Source organism: Crocuta crocuta, unplaced genomic scaffold (assembly GCF_008692635.1).
Source record: "Crocuta crocuta isolate KB4526 unplaced genomic scaffold, BGI_CrCroc_1.0 scaffold266, whole genome shotgun sequence".
Taxonomy (NCBI): Eukaryota; Metazoa; Chordata; class Mammalia; order Carnivora; family Hyaenidae; genus Crocuta; species Crocuta crocuta.
The window spans coordinates 6,072,781-6,093,621 of NW_027531005.1; the positions used below are offsets into that span (position 1 = coordinate 6,072,781).

The window sequence follows — 20,841 nt, forward strand, 5'->3', positions numbered from 1 at the left end:
GGCTTCAGGCTCTGAGCTAACCATCTGCATACAGCTGGACGTGGGGCTCGAACCCACGAACCACGAGATCATGACCTGAGCTGAAGTTGGACGCTTAACCGACTGAGCCACCCAGGTGCCCCTTCTTTTCCCTTTAAATGTTTATTTTGAGGGAGGGAGGAGGAGAGAGCATGAGCAGGAGAGGGGCAGAGAGGGAGACAGAATCTCAAGCAGGCTCCACACTGCCAGCACAGAGCCTGACATGGGGCTGAAGCTCAGGACCTGAACCATGAGATCAATCCGATCGTGTCCTGAGCTGAAGTAAGAGTCAGCTGCATAATGGCTTGAGCCCCCCAGGAACCCCCATTTCATAAGCTTTTGAGAGCGAGAGCTAAGCAGCTAAGTTCTTCACTATTAGGCTTGTTAAATGCTAAAGTTCTAATAACTGAATGCATTCTTAATCTATTTTAGATCTTATGGGAAATTTCAAACATAAAAGAACAATGTGACTGCTCCCCCCTCCAGGCACCCATCATGCAGATTCAGTAATTCCCACCTCGAGGCTTCCACCATTTCTTCGGTACCTCTTTGCTAATTCTGCCCATTCTGGGTTATTTTGAGGCAAATTCTAGACATCATATAGCTTACTTAGTAACTGTTTCAATGTACATCTCTAAAGGAGAAGGATTCTCTATAAACCTAACCCATTATTATTTTTGATATTGTGCACATTAATAGGTTTATAGACATGCCATGTTTTTTTTTAATTTTTTTTAATGTTTTATTTATTTCTAGGAGAGAGAGAGAGAGAGACAGCATGAGCAGGGGAGGGTCAGAGAGGGAGGGAGTCACAGACTGAAACAGGCTCCAGGCTCTGAGCTGGCAGTCAGCACAGAGCCCGACGCGGGGCTCGAACCCACGAACCGCGAGATCATGACCTAAGCGAAAGTCGGACGCTTAACCGACCAAGCCACCCAGGCGCCCCAGACGTGCCATGTTTTTATTAAGAATACTAGGTAGTAAATAAAGGTTGGCAAGTTTCTTCAGCTTTCAGAATGCGATTAATCTCAAGAAGGGTCAGAAATAGACTGGTCTGAACGTATAGAGAGAAGGCCACACAAATGCTTCTCCTTTCTGCACAGAAGCACATTCTTCACCCCAGCCCCTTACTTCCATGGACACAGCTCAGGGAGGCCACCCTCATTTATTTTATAAGCTTATTTTCAGTAAACTTAGGAAACAATGCTGACTGATTCCTAGGTCTTTGACCTGTTAAGGTTAATCCTGTGGCACAGGCTTTTAGCCCTTGGCTCTCTTTCTGGAAAATTCCAGAACTATATAAAAATCATTCCTAAAATCCCGATAGACACGTTTTGCCAAGAATGTCAGTTATCTCTTGACAGTTTGGCATTAACCTTTAAATATTAGATTGTATAATCATAATGCCATTCAGGGGAAATAAGGTGGTGGGTGGCTGGCATTTTGAAAGTGAAATGAACTTGGGTTCCTGGGAATGTTAATCATTATTCTACTAAAAATGCTGATAGTCCTTAATAGTGAAATGCTAAGTAAGTAAAAAGCAGTATTTTGCGAATAACTTAGATCAGAGGTGAGTAAAATGTGGTTTTATGCGTTTATTTAACATATTTTTACCAGAACAGTATCTGAAGGTTATTTTCTGTTTTCAAGCCTTGAAACTGAGAAAGTAATGAAGAAACCTTCTAGTGAGCTCCTGCCAGTTTACTAGCCTGATCAGAAATAGATCATTATTTTTGTCATTGTAACCTGCCTTCTCATTTGCCTTCCTCGCCCTTGACTTTGCAGCAGGGAGGAGAAAGAAACTCGTGGCCTCTACCATAAATACACATGGTAACAGCAGTCAAGTAATTTTATATTTTTTGTGGGCAAGTCATTCATTCGTGGTGATGAAATGTCTTATTTTTAATGCAGTGTTTTTCTTTCAACTAAACTTAAATTCTTTTTTTCCATCTGATTTAGTTGTCTGTACCATTCCAAGGCAGCATAAATTTAGCACAGCTTCTTCATTTACCAACTTGGTAGGAGTTTTAAAGCTTTCATTCAGTTTACTTGAGCTTTTCATATGAAATGGACTGTAAGAACTCTTTAATTTACAGTATAATGTGTAATTAAAGACAGACCCAGTATATCTGACATGGAGGACTATACCAGGGATTGTGGGAAAGGGGAGGTTTGGAGCATTGATTTCCTTAAAAAATTTTCTATTTATTTTTTTTATTTTATAAAATTTTATTTTATTTTAGAGAGAACACAGGCAGGGAAGGGGCACAGAGAGAAGGGTGCAGAGGATCCAAAGTGGGCTGTATGCTGATAGCAGAGGAACCCGATGTGGGGCTGGAACTCATGAACCACGAGATCATGACCTGAGCTGAGGTCAGGTGCTCAACTGGCTGAGCCACCCAGGCATCCCTGAATGTTGATTTCTAATCTCATCTTAACATGACTGTTTGGAAAGGAGAATTTTCTTTGGAAAGTAAATAAAAGCATGGATTCTCACCTAGATTTATTATTGTAGCCATGTAAAGGATAGAAATGATATCTTCAGTTTTCTAGAAGATACATCCATGTGGATAACATAATTTTAAATGATGAATTAAGAGTAATTGCTGTCGGGGCACCTAGTGGCTTAGTCAGTTGAATGTCCAACTTCGGATCAGGTCATGATCTCACAGTTTGTGGGTTTGGGCTCCGCGTTGGGCTCCGCGCTGACAGCTCAGATTCTGCTTCATAATCCTGTGTCTCCCTCTCTCTTCGCCCCTCCCTCCCTCTCTCAAAAAAAATATTTTTTAAAATTTAAAAAAATTAATTAAAAATTAAAAAATAAGTAATTGCTATTGATCAGTGCTACTCATACAGATTAGTTCTAATGGGGAACACTGCTTCTACAGATTTTTATGTTATCAAAATTAGTTTATGACTTATGTTACACTCATTTAAATCTGTCCCTTACTCTGTTCTTTCATTATCCTTGTGAATTTATTTGGTTTCGTCGAATGACTGGGATATCTTTATCTGTACCACTTACTCAGTTGACTACTGGATACCTCAAGCTGAGCAGAAACATATGTTGGAGGAGCTCTGGGTGGGGAGAGGGCAGCAGTAAACACTAGTGAAATTAAGAGCCGGATGCTTACCCGTCTGAGCCACCCAGGAGCCCCTAATTTCTGTTTTTAAATTTCTTATATTCCAGTAAACATATTTCCACATGTTTCAGATATACCTTATCTTTTAGTAGACTTTTTGTTAGACAATAGCATATATATGAAAATCCACAAGTCATTTTTGTAGCCCAGTGGTAAATGGACCAGTAAATAAAGGTCTAGTCTAATCAGCACCCTAGAAATCCCCGAGACCACTTCCCAGTGATCACAGTCGCCACTACGGTAGCTGCTGTCCTAATGTCTAACACCATTGATTTATTTCGTCCCGTTGAACTGTGTCTAGCTGGAATCATACCGCGTGTGCTCTTGGTACCTGGTTTCTTCACTGTCGTGTCTGGGAGACTCACACTTCCCGTGCTGCAGTTCCTTTTTTATTGCTGTGCAGTATTCTGTTGGGTGACAACCATCAGTCTTTTTTTTTTTTTTTTTTAATTGATGAGTCTTTGGGTTATAACCTAATTTGGGGATTTATAAAAACCATTGTGAGCATCCTTGAACCTATGTTTTGGTGATCATTGCTATACGTCTATTGGGAGTAGCACTTTTCAGCAGAGGGTATACGTGTGTGTGTGTGTGTGTGTGGCTTTACCACACCACCAGTTTTCCAGAATGGTTGAAACTGTCAAGACTCCACCAGCAGTTTCTGGTTGTTTTTTTAAAGCATAACTTCAAAAAAGTGAAATTGAATAAAAGATAAATTCATTTTGAGTTTTGGAATACAGCGCTAAATTTATCCTTAAGAATACTAATTTGTACTCCACTAAACAGGTTTTCATCAGCTCTTTCATCTTTATCATTGTACAGTGGGAAATGTGTTGTTTTTAAACTGAGTTGACATTTTTTTAGCTTAATTTTGCTCATTCAGTTTTCTTGGCTGGTCTTATCTTTGTCAAGGTGTTTCTAATTTTTCTTATTGCTTTGTAATAAACTTACATATTTTAATTCACATTCTTTTGGTCATATGCTATAGTTCTTTTTCTTCCTAGGTTGTCCTTTGTTTTAATTTTGTCTTTTACAGGACACCTGGGTGGCTCAGTCAGTTGAGCCTTACCTCCCCTCAGGTCTTGATCTCAGGGTCATGAGTTCAAGTCCATGCTGGGCTTGACACCTGCTTAAAAAACATACATACATATATTTGTCTTTTACAAAATACAGAAGTTTTAAATGTGTGTTTGTGCTTATATCTGCTAATCTTTTCCTTTCTGGTTTCTGGTTTTGGTGTCATTCTTAGGAAAGCCTTTTTACCCCAATATTATTTTTTATTTGATTTGATTTGATTTTTAAGTGTTTATTTTTGAGAGAGAGAGAGCACAAGTGGGAGAGAGGCAGAGAGAGAGGGAGACACAGAATCTAAAGCAGGCTCCAGGTTCTGAGCTGTCAGCATAGAGCCTGATGTGGGGGTTGAACCCACAAATCCTGAGATCATTACCTGAGCCAAAGTCAGACGCTTAACCTACTGAGCCACCCAAGAGCCCCCAAGATTATTTTTTTAAAAGTCTGTTTCCTTCAAGGGCTTTATTGTTTGTTTTTTAATTTTTAAAAAATAAATTTAATTATTTATTACATAAGCATTAGCTTTGGAATATTTTGCCAGGTGTCAGAAGGTGACTGGTCAGGTAGAGTGTAGTATACCAAAGCGTCCATGAATGTCTCATTAGACCAAGTGAGAAATGAAGCCCATTTTACAATGTGGATACTATTTGAGTCCATTCAATGTGCATGTTATTAAAATAGTTTTCATTTAGAAAAGAATGAGAGCAAAGTAGCATAGACTAAATTGTCTTGTTAAATGTCTTTAGTGGAGATTGTTCAAGGCTCTTCATCAAGGAGCTTTGACAAAAACACAGCCAGCCCCTCTGTTCTGTGGCCTGTAGGACACAGGATAGGAAAGCCAAATATGTAATTTAAGATCTTTTAAAAATCCTGTCTTTCTCTATGTTTCTCTAATTTCTCTTTAAATTTCTTTGGCATCTTTCCCTTTGTATAATCGTACATGTAGTTAAAATGTCAACGGCACTGATGATGGAGAAAGAGGAGACCAGGTTATCATAACTGGTTGTTGGGGGTTTAGTTGTTTAATTTCATTGTGAGACTTGAGGGCCCTCTAAAGCCCAGCACCTAAAATTCCTGAGTCATTAGTTGTTTGGACTACAAAGCAGAAACATAAAACAGGTACATGTTAGACTAGGAGCCCTTTTCTGATACCGGTTGGTTTGGTTCCTGTGGCTGAATCTTAGTACCTTAAAGAGGTGAGAGTCTCAGGGACCGACCGGTAAGTTTTTGAGGACAAGACCAGAAGTGCTGCCCCTGTGAGGAGAGCCCCAGCACGCACGAGGCCAGTCCAAGGGGGAGAGAGGTTGGGAAAGGAGGGAAAGCATAGGTGAACGTAAATACTACGCAGCATTTTGTTGATTTGTTTTGTTTTTAATTTTTTGCTGGTCATTTGCATTTAACTGTACTTGTTGGCAGGGTGGCATCACTAATTATTTGATTATTCTCCAAACCAGGGGGAAAATGGGTGGAGACTTCGCTTATTAGTAAATCCATAATTTTAGGAGCACAGCATTTCTAGTTTAGGAGAATCAGTGCTATGCTGAGTATTTGAATTTAACTAAAGGGAATAATGGGGTTTATGTCAAAGGCTCCTTGGGAGTAGGTGGGGGTAGCACAGAGGAGAGAAAAACTAAAACCAAGTGCCTGTTTTTTATTTATGTATATACAAAATGCAGTCTTCCTCATTTTACTATTTCACCATTCAGTTCTCACAGAAATTCTATGAAGTGGCATGTCCTGGTTGGCAAAGATAGCAAAGGCTCAGAGAGTGAATTCACGTTCTTCTGCATGGGCTCGCAAACCCAGTACATGGTGGTCCTGGGATTTGAACTCTGTTCTCTGAATCTAAAGCCCATTCCCGTTCTTTCCACAAGAGTATATATTGCCTTCTAAGTGACCAGAATGACTATGTATATTTTATATTTGATCACTTTCATATCAAATGTTGGTAGCACCTTACAGAGCCTATCTTGGGGATATCATCTTTAGTTCTTCCAGGTAATATAAAGCCTGTGTACTTTCCTTTACCTTCCACCTTAGCATTGAGAGTAAGCATGAGGTTACGATCCTGGGAGGACTCAATGAATTTGTAGTGAAGTTTTATGGACCACAAGGAAGTAAGTACACGTGTTGATATGCATTCTTCTTTTTGAGGTTTTTTTTTCTCTACTCCTTAATAAGTAATGAGAATATCAGTGACAGCTGGTGGCAGGCGTAATATTTGAACAGTAAATTTAATGGAACTGTAGAACCAGTGAGCAAGTCTTGCTTTTATCATAATTTTGTATATGCTTTTCTCTTTTACTGCCATGTGACAGTATTAAATGTGAATGGTGAATACTATTTTCCAGTTGTTTTTTTTTTTAAATGAATGGCTACTCAATGGATGGTTTGGGAGGAAAGGTTCATATACTTTTTCTATTTCTGTTTTTTGGGTTTGGTTGGGGGTGGTCAGCAGGGTAGATTGAAATAGGCTGTTAGTTACCAACTAATTGAATAGTGCTTAGTCCTTTAAAAAATCAGGTAAATGTAGGGGAAACATGATTCTTTACTTATTTTCTAAGTCTAGATCTTTAAAAAAATTTTTTTAATACTTATTTGTGATAGAGAGAGGGACCGATCACGAGCCAGGGAGGGACAGAAAGAGAGGGAGACACAGAATCCCAAGCAGGCTCCAGGCTCTGAACTGACCGCATAGAGAGCGCGGGGCCTGAACCCACAAGCCAAGCTGTGAGATCATGACCTGAGCTCAAGTTTGATGCTCAACCACCTGAGCCACCCAGGCGCCCCCCCCCCACTTTTTTTTTAATGTTTATTTTTAGAGACAGCATAAGCAGGAGAGGGGCAGAGAGAGAGAGAGACAGACAGAATCCCAAGCAGGCTCCAGGCTCTGAGCTGTTGGCGCAGAGCTCAATGCAGGACTCGAACCCACGAACCTTGAGATCTGACCTGAGGCAAAGTCAGACACTTAACTGACTGAGCACACCAGGCATCCTCAACTCTAGATCTGTTAAAGAAAAGTATTTTAATCTGAACATATAATACCTACTAACTATGGGGTCCCTCAGTCTTGAAGGAATTAATTTGCAAGGTATTAAAAAAGATTAGGATTTAATGTTTCACCTTTACTCAGATTTGTCCTTGAATGTGGAGACACACAGTTACAATGTTTAACATTTTCACTTGTATTTCAGCACCGTATGAAGGCGGAGTATGGAAAGTTAGAGTGGATCTTCCTGATAAATACCCTTTCAAATCACCATCTATAGGTATGTAACTTCTCAGTTTTTCTCATCAGAGAGTTTTGAAATCAAAGAGTAAAAATCCTACATTTTATGGGAGATAATTCCAGAAATGGTTACCTGACTGAATTTTTCCTTTTTGGGCTTGGTTAATTAATTAGTGACTTTTTGTGGGACTTCCTGGTGTGACAACAGATGGTGAAATATACCCTTTGCATGATTGTAATGATCATAACTAGATTTTTCTGTCAGGGTCAGTTTAGACGATCTTAAGGCTCACTGCCCGTTCAAGCTAAGCAGTAAAATAATAAACTTATCTTGAATCTCATTTTAATTGCCAGATTATTGGAGTTAATGTCATGTAGTGTCTTCTAATTCTGTCATTTAAAAATCCTCTTTAGATCCTCCTTTGCTTTTTGTTCACTCCAACTCTGGGTACCTAGCAGTGAAATCACCCTTTTCCGTTCTCTCCACTCCTCATCGTTTTAGCCCCCTGAACAGCTGAAGGAAGTAGAGTAGGAGCCTCAGTGGGATTGTATAAAGAGGTACTTTTTCTTCACCTTCATCTTCTTTCTGCCCTAATTGGTGATATTACTAACCCGTTACCCCCATTAAGGCTCTTAGTGACAATTTAGGTATTTTAGCCTCAGATGCTAGAGATGTATATTTGATTGAAAGTTGACACTTTTCAAGTTTGTATTTTGAGAGAGAGAGAGAGAGACCGTGTAGGTGGGGGAGGGTCAGAGAAGGGGAGAGAGAATCCCAAGCAGGCTCCATATTGTTAGCGCAGAGCCCAGTGTAGGGCTCAAACTCATGAACTGTGAGATCATGACCCAAGCCGAAATCAAGAGTCGGACGCTGAGCCACCGGGGCGCCCTGCAGGTTGACACTTGTAAAGATTTTGAGATTGTGTAATGGTAGTAATTCAGCCAATTTAACCTAGTTTTTAAAATTTCATTCTAAAGATGATTTTGAAATATTAGAAGATATTGACCAATTTTAAGAAAGAAGAAAAAAATAAAACTGGAATACATTATGCACTTACTGACAGTCAAACTGATCCTCGTGTTCAGAATTGCCAGAGTTCAGACATCTTGCTACTGCTATGGGCTTGTCTCTGGAACTAATGTCTGGTCTCTAGGAGTTCAGATACCACACACCCCACCTGCCCTCCAGTGAAANGCCCCCACATTTCTGTCTAGGAGAAGTAATGTGGAAAAGATAGGATCGTTAAAAACTGATTTTCATTCAAATGCAGCAGCTTCTCCTGTACCATCTAGCTATTTACTTCTTTTAAGCTTTGTGCTGTAAAAACACTACAGAGCACCTATAATTCCTTCTTAGGCTGGGAACTCTTAGTGTTCATTTTAAGAATATATTGGTGATTTCCTTTTAAGGTCTTTGGGCTGATTTTTCTAAACTCAGGAATGGAGAAGATACTTGATGAATGATTGAACTGGAAATTTCCCTCTTGCTACAGGAGCCTCTAAATTGTAGTGTTATCAGACGGTGAAATAGGAAGGGAGCTGTGAGGTGTTGCATCTTTGAGATAATCCCCAAGTATATCTGACTTAATGCCTGTATCACTGGGGCAGCACCCCTTCCTAGTTCCGTTCTAGGGAGATGGAGTGTGGTGTTACTCTGTCTGGGAAGGCTTTCCCTTCATGTTGTAGTTGCCTTTCCCCTGTTGATCTCTTCTTTTTATACAGGCATCTGAACTTGTGTGTAGTTGAGTGGTATGATCTTTAAATCTTTACGTGTGGAATGTCCAAACCATATAAATTCATTTAGATATATTTCATAAATGTTTGTTTGCTTAAAGACTAAAAATTAGCATGCTGAATCTAGTTTTGAGCCCTAAATTCCTAGTTATAAAGAAAATAGTATAGCTGTCTAACGGTGAGCTATAGAAAACATTTACATATCATGTAGAAATGTAGTTATTTCTCAAACCCTATCTTATTTTTCCAGATAATATAACTGTTTCATCATAACTTTCAAAGTAAAAATGTCTAAACTTCAGGCTTGGTTTATTTATTAACTAATGACACAATAGAAGCTATGTACTTTTCTTAAATTAATGATGTAATATGAAATTGCTTGGGACAAATGACTAGGCTGATTTAACTTCTTCATACTTTTTCCTTTGCCTTGCTGTGTGCTTTTAGAACTTGGTAATGCCTACAGATGTGTACCATCTTCTCTTAGGGAAGTAGATCTAGTTGAAATATTTGTACAGGCTGTGCTTGTTTCCTCCAAAGGAAGGATTGCATAAGAGAGTTATAATCAGTTGTGTGGGTGACCCATTTTCAGGTCATCAACAATGTCATTACTGTTGAATTTGCCTTAAACATTTTGAGAGGTAGTAGCCCATTTAGAATAGGCAAGGTTTCCATTTTGAGTTGTATAGATAGTTGTAGAATTATACAGAACAGCAAGGAGATGAGATAAACCCACCCTTAAGGTTCTTTTTAAACCCTGCCTCTGTAGTGTCTAGGCAGCCGTACCCTTCTTCCTCAGCCAAATTTTGAGCCCTTAAGTATTAGGATGTACAGGTTAAGCATCCTTAATGCTTAGATCCTGGAATGTTAAATATATATATATATATATATTTTTATATATATATATATATGTTTGATACTTTATTGATTTTTTAAAAATATTTATTTAGAGAGTGTGCATGCATGTGGGGGAGGAGCAGAGAGAAAGAGAATCCCAAGCAGGTTCCATGCTGTCAGGGCAGAGCCCAGCTCAGGGCTCGATCTCACAAACTGTGAGATCTTGACTTGAACCGAAATCAAGAGTCTGGCGCTCAACTAGCGGAGCCACCCAGGTGCCCTGATTGATTGACTGGTTGATTGTATAAATGCTCCATATTATTATTTTTTTGGTAATGTTTTTTTTTAATGTTTTATTTATTTCTGAGAGAGAGAGAGAGACAGCGAGACAGCGCGAGCAGGGGAGGGTCAGAGAGAGAGGGACACACAGAATCTGAAACAGGCTCCAGGCTCTGAGCTAACTGTCAGCACAGAGCCCAACGCGGGGCTCGAACCCACGAACCGTGAGATCATGACCTGAGCTGAAGTCGGACGCTTAACTGACTGAGAACAAACATGATCAGGGGAGGGACAGAGAGAGAAAGGGACAGAGGATCCAAAGCAGGCTCTGCGCTGACAGCAGCAAGCCCCATGTGGGGCTGAAACACATGAACCGTGAGATCAGGACCTGAACTGAAGTTGGACGCTCAACTGACTGAGCCACCCAGACGCCCCTAAATGCTCCGTATTCTTAGTATGAATGTACAAAGGTCCAGGTGACCAAAAATAAAGACAAATTTTAAATGTCTCATAATCCTGACCCTCAATGGATATCATCATTACATTCTGGTATATGTACCTTAAAACAATTTTCTACGCATATTTAAGTATATATTCAATATAATTTGACATGCTTATCTTTCAGGGCATCCTTTAAATAAGTTTTAGAGAGTTTTCAGAAGTTACATGATTGCCTGAGTTATAAGGAAAAATGTTTTTTAAAAACAATTTATGTCATTATATATGTTTTTTCCCCCTCAAAATAGCAATAAAGCTATTTCAAATCATGTTTGGAAAGAGAAGGAATATAAACAGACAATATAGGAAGGAATATAAGTAGGTTATGAATTGACTTTTTAAATGCCATCATCTTAAGCTGATCTTTTGGAATACTACATTCTCTTTGAGTAGCATAAGCAATGATGTTTATGAAATCATCTTGATGCTTTGAAGTTGGATATAAATTTTTGAAATGGCTGAAGATCATTTAATTTCACAGAGTAAGATGATGGAAAAACTGAGTAACATCAATTGGAGTTGTAAAATGATACATGATTATGAAATTGGCCTAAGTTTAGAGATTACAATTTTCTTGTGAACTGGCCCTGACAGTGCTTTCAGAGAGGATTTATGAAACTCCTAATCAGTTGTAACATCATTGAAATATTTGCATTGCTTTCCAGAGAGACTGCTTTGAAATAAATCATATTTGAATTTTTAAAAATGTTTTTAATGAGAGGGAGACAGAGTGCGAGTAGGGTAGGGGCAGAGAGAGAGGGAGACACAGAATCCGAAGCGGGCTGCGGGCTCCAGGCTCCAAGCTGTCAGCACAGAGCCCGATGTGGGCTCAGACTCACGGACCATGAGATCATGACCTGAGCTGAAGTGGGATGCCTAACCGACTCAGCCACCCAGGCTCAAAATCTTAAAAGTTCAGATTTATTTGAAAGTTCAGACTTTTTGCCTTTTTCATTCAGAAACTTTCCTTAAAAGGCATAATGCTGCTGGGTGTCACCAGCTGTGTGAATTAGGAGAGTGTGTGCTTGACCAGGGGCCTGGTGCTCAGGAAAGAGCACTTCTGGCCCTGGTTTTCCTTGATCATGACACTGATACTTACCTGAACTGTTGTTCCTTTTCTAGAAAATGAGGTAATGGAATTAAATGAACTCTGCATGTTTGGATATTGACCAATATATTAAATACTCAGGGTAGATGGCATTCTACTAGGCAATTAGGAAGATCATGTAAGACTCTCTCTAATGACAAGATTAACATAAATAAAATAATTGCATAGGCTTTAGTGACATTTGATTGCTTTTTAGGAGAGGTGTGGGTTAGTGCCTCAGCGTGTATGGAAGAAGGTAGGCTTTTACAAGAAAGAAGTGTTTCCTGTATTGAAAGTACACCTTTTACAAAGCATCAGAGATCTGATGCTGTGCATAAGAACACTGTTTCAGAACCCCAAGTAATCCCCAGTCCATGAAGACTTTTTTTCTTTTTTTTTGCAGAGAAGTTGCTAAAGGGAGTGCTGTGTGCCATATTTCTCCAGATTCAGTTTCCAGCATGTGCTCATCTATTAAGAGAGTATTTTTACCAAAGGAAACAGACTTGCAGTTGATGAGGGGGTGAAATAAAGATGAGTGATGCCTTATGAAGAGGGTTAAATAGAGCAGCTTTGAACAAAAATTTAAAAAATAACCAATAAGCATAGGATAAAAATGATTTTGTGTCTACTCCAAAGAATGCTTATTTAAGAAGTGAGAGGGGGCGCCTGGGTGGCCCAGTTGGTTAAGTGGTTAATCGTGCAACTCTTGATTCAGCTCAGGTCATGATCTCAAGGTCGGTTGTAAGATAGAGCCCCAAGTGCTGATAGCACGGAGCCAAACCCACCCGCCTGAGATTCTCTCTTCCCTTTTCTCTCTACCCCTCCGCAACTCGTTCTCTCATTCTCTCTCTTTCCTCTCTTTCTCTCAAAATAAACTTAAAAAAAAAAAAGAGAGATCCAGGACTTACCACATTGGCAAGTTAAATAAATGTTGGTGAAGGTATTATGATGTAGCCAACTTAATATATACTGATTGATGAAGATTTTGTATTCTTTGAGTGATTTTACTTAAATTATCATAAGATTCAGAGATGTGCACTAAAATTCATGTGTAAGAGTATGCAAATAAAAACTTTTATTTTAGGGGCGCCTGGGTGGCTTAGTCGGTTAAGCATCCGACTTTCGCTTAGGTCATGATCTCACGGTTCGTGGGTTCGAGCCTCGCGTTGGGCTCTGTGCTGACTGCCAGCTCGGAGCCTGGAGCCTGTTTCAGAGTCTGTGTCTCCCTCTCTCTCTGACCTTTCCCTGCTCATGCTGTCTCTCTCTCTCTCCCCTAGAAATAAATAAAAACATTAAAAAAAAAAAAACATAAAAAGTTTGAAACAATCTAAACAACCCAGTAGATCTGAAAGTATTTAAATTATGGTACATCTTAATGGACAAAATGCTTTACAGTCGTTACTAATGTTTTAACCCTATCTTTAAAGAAACACACAGGAAGATGATAACTTTATACAGTGTAACTCTAATTTTTTCCATGAAATTCCAAGTATGAATGCCAAACTACTGTAAAAGGGATTAAAAACATTTTTGGGGGTGTCCGGGTGGCTCGGTTGGTTAAGCGTCCATCTGACTCTTAATTTCAACTTAGGTCATGATCTCAGGGTTTGTGAGTTCGAGCCCCCGTAACAGGCTCTGCACTGACAGCATGGAGCCTGCTTGGGATTTATTCTCTCTCCCTTGCTCTCTACCCTTTCCCCACTCATGCTTGTTTTTTCTCACTCTCTCAAAAATAAATAAAACTTAAAGATGATTAAAAACATTTTTCTATAAATTCTAAATATTCTACACTAAGTTCCTTTATATTATAAGAATATATATATATAAATATAGAAGTATAAATGTATTTTTAAAGCTTTTCTTTATTTTGAGAGAAAGAGTGCACACATGAGTCAGGGAAGAGCAGAGAGAGAATCCCAAGCAAGCTCTGCTCTGTCCTTGTGGGGCCCAACACGGGCCTCCAACCCACGAACCATGCGATCGTGACATGAGCTAAAGTCAAGAGTTGAAATGCATAACCAACGGAGCTGCCCAGGTGCCCCTAAAAATATATATTTTTAAAGATACAGCAAATGCATGTCTTCCGAATGTCCTGTCTACATCTTTGTGTCTACACTTTTTCCCTGTCTTTTGTTCTAGAAAACTATTAAGCTTATCCTTGGCCAGAATTCTCATCTGGTAGCTTGCTAAGGGCCTCCTGGCCCCCATATTTTCCACCAGTTTTCTTTCTTATTGCCTTTCCGTTTTAATTATGTTTGTGTGTAAGGGTTACATGCTGTTCTCTTTGTTTTTCTGTTTACAATTTAGTTTATTCCATCTTGGGTACTATCTTTACACAAAACTATTTTTCATTCCTTTTTTTTCTCTCCCTTTTCTCCCTTCTCTTGAGCTGCTACCTCTAGCAATTCTTATCTACTTCTCTTTTCAATCTGACTCTTCCACATGTGTTTCCCCATGCTCCATTTGTCTCTTCATATGAATCAAAAAAAGGTCCCTGTTCATAGCTAATAAATAATAATAATACTTTTGATAAACCTAAGCTGGGGGGGGGCATTATGTCTTCTAATAAAATACAGGCATAAAATGTTAGATTTAAGTCTTTCCACCTCTAAAAGTCTTGAAAATATCTTGAAGTCTTCTTCAGGATCGACAGTATTCTCCATCACACATAGCTACTACATACTAGCATTCAAGAGAAAATGAAGAATTTGTCATTTTATTTTTAAACGATTACTGGGTAGTATATTAATAAAGCTTCATTCTACTATTTTCAGATAGAACTATGGAGTACTTTAGAGTCTTTTGTAGATAACCTTCCCTTAGTGTGGGAACTCTGTCACAATTTGTACTTTTTTAAATGTATGTTTATTTATTTATTTTTTTTTTAATTTTTTTAATGTTTTATTTCTAGGAGAGAGAGAGAGAGACAGCGTGAGCAGGGGAGGGTCAGAGAGAGAGGGAGTCACAGACTGAAACAGGCACCAGGCTCTGGAGCTGGCAGTCAGCACAGAGCCCGACGCGGGGCTCGAACCCACGAAGCGCGAGATCATGACCCAAGCGAAAGTCGGACGCTTAACCGACTAAGCCACCCAGGCGCCCCTAAATGTATGTTTATTTCGAGAGAGAGACCACAAGCAGGGGAGGGGCAGAGGGAGAGGGAGAGGGAGAGGGTCCCGAGCAGACTCTGCACTGCAGGCCTCGAGCTCATGAACCATGAGATCATGACCTGAGCCAAATCAAGAGTCAGACGCTTAAACATCTGAGCCACCCAGGCACCCCACCATTTGTATTTAAAACTTTTTCATTTATACTTTTTAAAGATAGAAAACTGTTGTAAGATTCAGCTAACAGGCCTAGAAACTAACTTTTGAATGTTAAACGTACATCTTCATCTTAACAGTGAGAAGGACTCTCTCCCAGGAGCAGGCTGCATGTACTGTGAGTCTAGATTGCAAGTTGATAATGCCAGAGCAGAGTAAGAGAAATGGTTGATTGAGAACAAGATTCTGGAGAGATTGCTTTAATAATTTGCTTCATGTCGATAGAATGGCCAGGGGAAAAAACCACACTCATTCTGCAATGGAATTTAATGTCAGTGGGCATATAGCAAGAGCTAGCCAAACCCATATGAGTGAATGGAGACAGAAAGGAAAGGTCATGGGCAATAACAATAGCTGGAATACTGTATTGAGCTCTACCAGTGGCCTTCACTCCTGGGTCGCATATCCTCTCAATAGAATGGTTTAGGTCTTCCTGTTTCAAGGGAAACTAGATCAGGTAACCTGTCAGAATACCTTCTCAATCTCCTAGTCTACCATAGAAGATCTCTCTAATTAGAAGATACTCTGATAATCAGTGCACCTTACTCTTTTTACTTTGCCAGCAATTAAGGAAAGTGATTGGACCTTTTTCATTGTCAGAATAGCAGAAACCTCTGACATTGTAAATTTTTATCTCACTGTGGCCAGAAATTATGTCACAATATTTTGAAATGGAATTTTATAATAGGGTATGATTAAAATACAGAGTTTAGGATATTTACCATTTTACTTTGTATCTTCCTAGATGGAAATATTGTACAGTCACCGCTTGGAACTAGCCAAGTGAACTAAGGGAGCAGTGTTACCAGGGGTGGACTGGGATTTGGAAGTAGAGTGTGTCATTTCTGAAAGGTTTGGGGTTAGTCATTTTTGTTAAGTGTTTGGCCTATTTGGACCACTGCATTTCCACAAATAGAATGAATTCTTAGACCAAGGAAGCAAAGTTCCATCATCATCTCCTTACTTCTCAGCTTTCATGACCTTGGTTTTGAATTTAGTTTCTGTCTCAAGCAGTTATATAATTGCTACTATGTAGTGATCTATATCTTTTGAATTCCACTAGAGAAAAACAAGGTTCTAGTAGGAAAGTTTCATAAAAGTTTTTTTAGATAATGCTATGAGAACATAAGCCATTGTTAAAAGCCCTCTTTTTACTGCTGTTTTGAAAATGAAATTTTTCAGGGTGAATTTTTTTAAAAGAAGATCTCTGGCAGCTGAAGCAGAATTTACTTTCTCGGAAAACTGATAACACCATTTTTTTTCTAATCAGCTTCACAAATTAAGTAGATACGAAATGTGTGCAGGGCATTATTCTGGGTGCCAGAGGAACAGAGGTGAACAAATTGCTCTCTTGACCCTTCTATTGTTTGAAGAAAAAAGATAAAGCAAAAAATTAAAATGTCTGATAGCTTTATGCTGAGATTGATGTGATGAAATGGACACATAGATCTCTTAGATTAGGTGTTCAGGAAGGGTTTCTCTGACAAAGTAAACTTAAGCTTGAGGTTTAAATGAGAAGGGGAAAAAAAGCCAGCCCTGAGCCTCTAAGATCAAGGACAAGAGCATTCTAAGCGGAAGAAGTTGTGAGGACAAAGGCCGTGAGGCAGATAGGAGCTTAGCATGCTCCAGTAAGAGAAATAAGGCTGGGAGGCTGGGTGAGCAGTGAAATATGACAGAGGGTCCAAGTGGCAGGCAGGGTGAGGTCCCGTAGGGCTTTGTAGGTGAGATTAAAGGCTTGAGTTTTAGTTTTATTTTTTAGAGAATTTTTTGATATTTATTTTGAGAGAGACCGAGACAATGTGAGTGGGGGAGGGACAGAGAGAGGAGGGGAGAGAGAGAATCCCAAGCAAGCTCCAAGCTACCAGCACAGGGCCCGACGTGGGGCTCGAACTCATGAAACTGCGAGATCGTGACCTGAGCCAAAACCAAGAGTCACACACATAACCGACTTTGCCACTTATGTGCCCCAGCATGAGTTTTCTTTTTAATGCAGTGGAAAAGTCATTGAAAGGTTTTAAGCAGGTATTCATGATCATTCTATTGTTGTGGGGGAAGAGTAGAAATACTGGTGGTTCAGATCAGGGTGTGTCAACATTGAGAAACTCTGGTGTCTATAATCCATTGCCTTGAAGAAATTTGGCTGTGTGAAGGGGAGTGCACAAATGTTGGGGAAGATACAGAAAGGTTTTAGTTTTTACTTCTGACATGGGAGATTCTGAAGGATGCTGATGTGCTCATTGTAGGGAGAGTCGTCTAGAAAAGAGGGAAAGCTTGGTGATGCTGGGCGTCGGGATGAGGATTGAAGGCACAATGCCTTTGAGACCGTAGGAAGGGACAGGATCCACAAATGGAGGACTTGTGTTTGAGAAGACCTTAAACATTTGAATGAGCTCTTGAGGCAGGAGAAATGAGCATGTGTCCAGGGAGGATTTTGATGGGGAGAGTGAGAGATCCTGCCCACTGGCTCCCATCTTCTCAAAATGGGCAGAGCTTTTAAGTCAAGTGAGAAATGGAGGAGCAGAAGGGACAGGAGATTTGTAGAATAATGGGGAAAACGCATAAGCCATTGGAGAATCCGGGACAGGCTACTAGTGAAAGGAGAAGGAAAATGTTGAACCCACAAAAGGTTATTGGACATTCTTTTTAAAGTTGGTGCATTTGCATCATGTCTTTCCTCTCTGCCAGCCCAGTAGTTAGAAATTCCATGAAAGCAGTCCCTGGATCTGTTCTAAACATTCCTTCTTCCACATCAGGGCCCAGTACGTTGCCTGCTCTGTACTGAAGTGAACAAGTGAGTAAGTGAATGAATGTTTAGTGACGCCTTCAAGTCCAAGCACAGCGAATAAGAATGATTGGTTTCCTCCAGTTGCAGATGGGTGTTTCCGAGGGGAGAGTTCATGGGGTTTGCAGAAGGTTGCTACAAAGCAGTGATGGTGATGGCTCTTAAATCTTTTTTTTTTTTAATAATGTTTATTCATTTTTGAGAGAGAAACAGAGCATGGGGAGCGGGGAGGGACAGAGAGAAAGGGAGACCCAGAATCCGAAGCAGGTTCCAGGTTCTGAGCTGTCAGCACAGAGTCCGACACAGGGCTCAAACCCACAAACGGTGAGATCATGGCCTGAGTTGGAATCGAGAGTCAGACGCTTAACCACCTGAGCCACCCGGGGGCCTCAAATCTTAAATTAAGCAAAGAGAGAAGTGAAGACAGGAGGGCTCGTAGGCGGGAAGAAAAGGGAGGGTCAGTGGATTAGAGTTCATAGGAGACTGTGGTGGGTGGGGGTTGTCTGTGATTTTGGAGGTGAAGCTATCTGTAAGATGACATATCCCAGGTATGTCCTGAGAGCGTGAATGAGATGTGATAGAGGAAGAATCACTGAGAAGAAGCTTCAGGGACTGAGAAGAGAGGGTGTCAGTGTGATCTGTGTGGGTGATAGTGTCACTAAAAAGGACAAGAAAGAGACTTGGGCGCCAGGTGATGAAGTTCTCCGTGATGGAAGAAGCCAGTGGTCACATTGGCCCTATTGAAATGAAAAACCTCCTGTTGGCAGTCTCTATAGTATCTAAATTCATTGACCTTCATCTTGCTATTAGCCAGAGTAAAAATAGTAGTTAGCTTTCCCTCCCCGAGGCCACCTCGAAGGGGAGCCTTGCCTTTGTGCATGCTTGCTTCTGTCAGAAGATTTGTCCATTTCCTTCTTGAAGCTGGCTTATGTCAGTCTCAGCTGTGCCTTTGGCGGTTCATTATTATATAATCTTTCCATTTGCTATATAATAATTCCATCTAACTTGCTCTTTAGGTTAGTTTCTACTTTAATTATAGTAGGTGACCTCTAGCTTTTGAGCTGGTTATTCTGACATCTTTTTGGCATTAACTCCTTTCCTTTTTCGATTGTTATCATAATGAAAACCTGTATTCAGTGTCTTAGTTCCCTCTGAAAAGCCCACTCACCACAATTTAAGGTTTATCCATACTTCTGGTGTTGGTGAAAACCATATTGCTAAAAGGAACGTCAAAGAGTCTATCATCCAGTTGCCTCATTTTAAGGATAGTAACAATGAGACTCAGGAAGGTGGAGATAAATCACTACTAACTAATTGCAGGGTCTACCTTCTGGTTTCCAGCCTAGTTTTTCCCCCCAAACCAAAAGCAATTAGAATGGTCTTCTTAATAAATAAATGTTAGAGTACTCGTATTTTCTATTTCCAATATGATGGGGGTTATAGGAAGCCTAATATCCAGTAATCAAAATATACTCTCATGCTCCAGACACTTCCTCAAGGATTGAGAGAAGAGTAGGTTGGGGCAGATAACTTTCATTTTTAGGATGAGGAAAGTGAGGTGAAATTACTTTCCTGAGCTCATGAGGCTAATAGTAACATTGACTACTTACTGTGTACCAGTTTCTGGTCAAATCCTGTATGTATATTCATTTAATCTTCATAATAGTTCTATGATGTGTAGATACCAATATTTAACTTAGCTTTATTCATAACAGAGGCAAAGAAATTCAGTAACTCTTAACTGGCTTGAGGCTTGCAGAGTGGAACTTAGGCAGTCTGACTGGAGCCTGATCTTTCAACCACGACTTTAAGAGGAGTGGCCAAGTGTGTTCTATACTGCCTCTTACCGTGAAAACAAAGTCCTCAGGATTGAGACAGGGTGGTTATATGAATGACCAGGGGAGGGAAAGAGACACTGTGGAGACAGGAAAGAGATTATTATAATACGAACCTACAGGCGAGTAGGTTTAAGGCTCGCAGGTTTTGGTAATCGGCTAGGTTGGTGGCAGGGTTAGGCTGTTGAAGGATAACACTTCACCTTTTCTTAGTTATAAATGAACTTTTCTTATCCATCCAGCCCATTCCTCAGATTCCATATTATCAGAGAGAAAGGAAGAAACAGAAAAGAGGACCCCTTGTTGAGTTTAGATCTCCTGAACACACACAGGATCAGTTCAGAAGTTCTCATGACACAGGGCATTGAGAGTGAGCTCCTTGCTTGGTTCCTCACCCAAGAAGAGACCGGCCCAGGTCCAGCTCTCCTGAGTAGGAAAGGCTCAGCTCTCTGAAGAGACTTCCGCCTGGGTGCGGGCTACCATGGGCTGGGCCTGGCCGTCTGAGGTAAGATGAAACTTCGGGAGTGTGCACTAATGCACAGGGCTGGCGGTAGGGCTGTCATGAGGGAAGCTGGCAGCCTCCCCGCCCCTCACCCCTTTTTTAGCCGGAACATCCCAACCCTGGTCACCTCCTTCCTGCTAGGAATGGAGATCCAAGTTATTACCCTTAAAAAGCGGATAGTCTGAGATACTGCTAGGGGCGGTAAGATTCCGATCTTTAGTGAATACATTTTAAACAATTATATCTATTTACAAAATGAATCCATCAGTTTGGTTCTGAAGGGTCTACCTTATGTAGGCATTTATCATGAAGACGGAATATCAAGGTAACTTAGTGTTTTCTCACAGGGATTCATAAACTTGTAATTGAATCGCATCAGCCACAGCCGCCTCGCCAGCTGCAGTACGAGCTCATTGTATCCCCGGGATGGAGCTCCCATTCTTGCCGTTGGCAGTTTTCACCTACTTACCTTAGGCTGGATTTACCTGGTTTCATGAGTCACTTGC

At 40.3% G+C, this 20,841-nt stretch overlaps 1 protein-coding gene across 2 annotated transcripts in view; it reads left to right on the forward strand.

Moving 5' to 3' along the window:
* Positions 1–20,841, forward strand: part of UBE2H (ubiquitin conjugating enzyme E2 H) — a 105,712-nt gene that overhangs the window by 52,899 nt on the left and 31,972 nt on the right. For both annotated transcript variants that reach the window (XM_077770745.1, XM_077770744.1), the window contains exons 2-3: positions 6,273–6,349; positions 7,427–7,501. In XM_077770745.1, the coding sequence (XP_077626871.1) occupies positions 6,273–6,349; positions 7,427–7,501 (152 nt within the window). The remainder of the gene's footprint in view (positions 1–6,272; positions 6,350–7,426; positions 7,502–20,841) is intronic.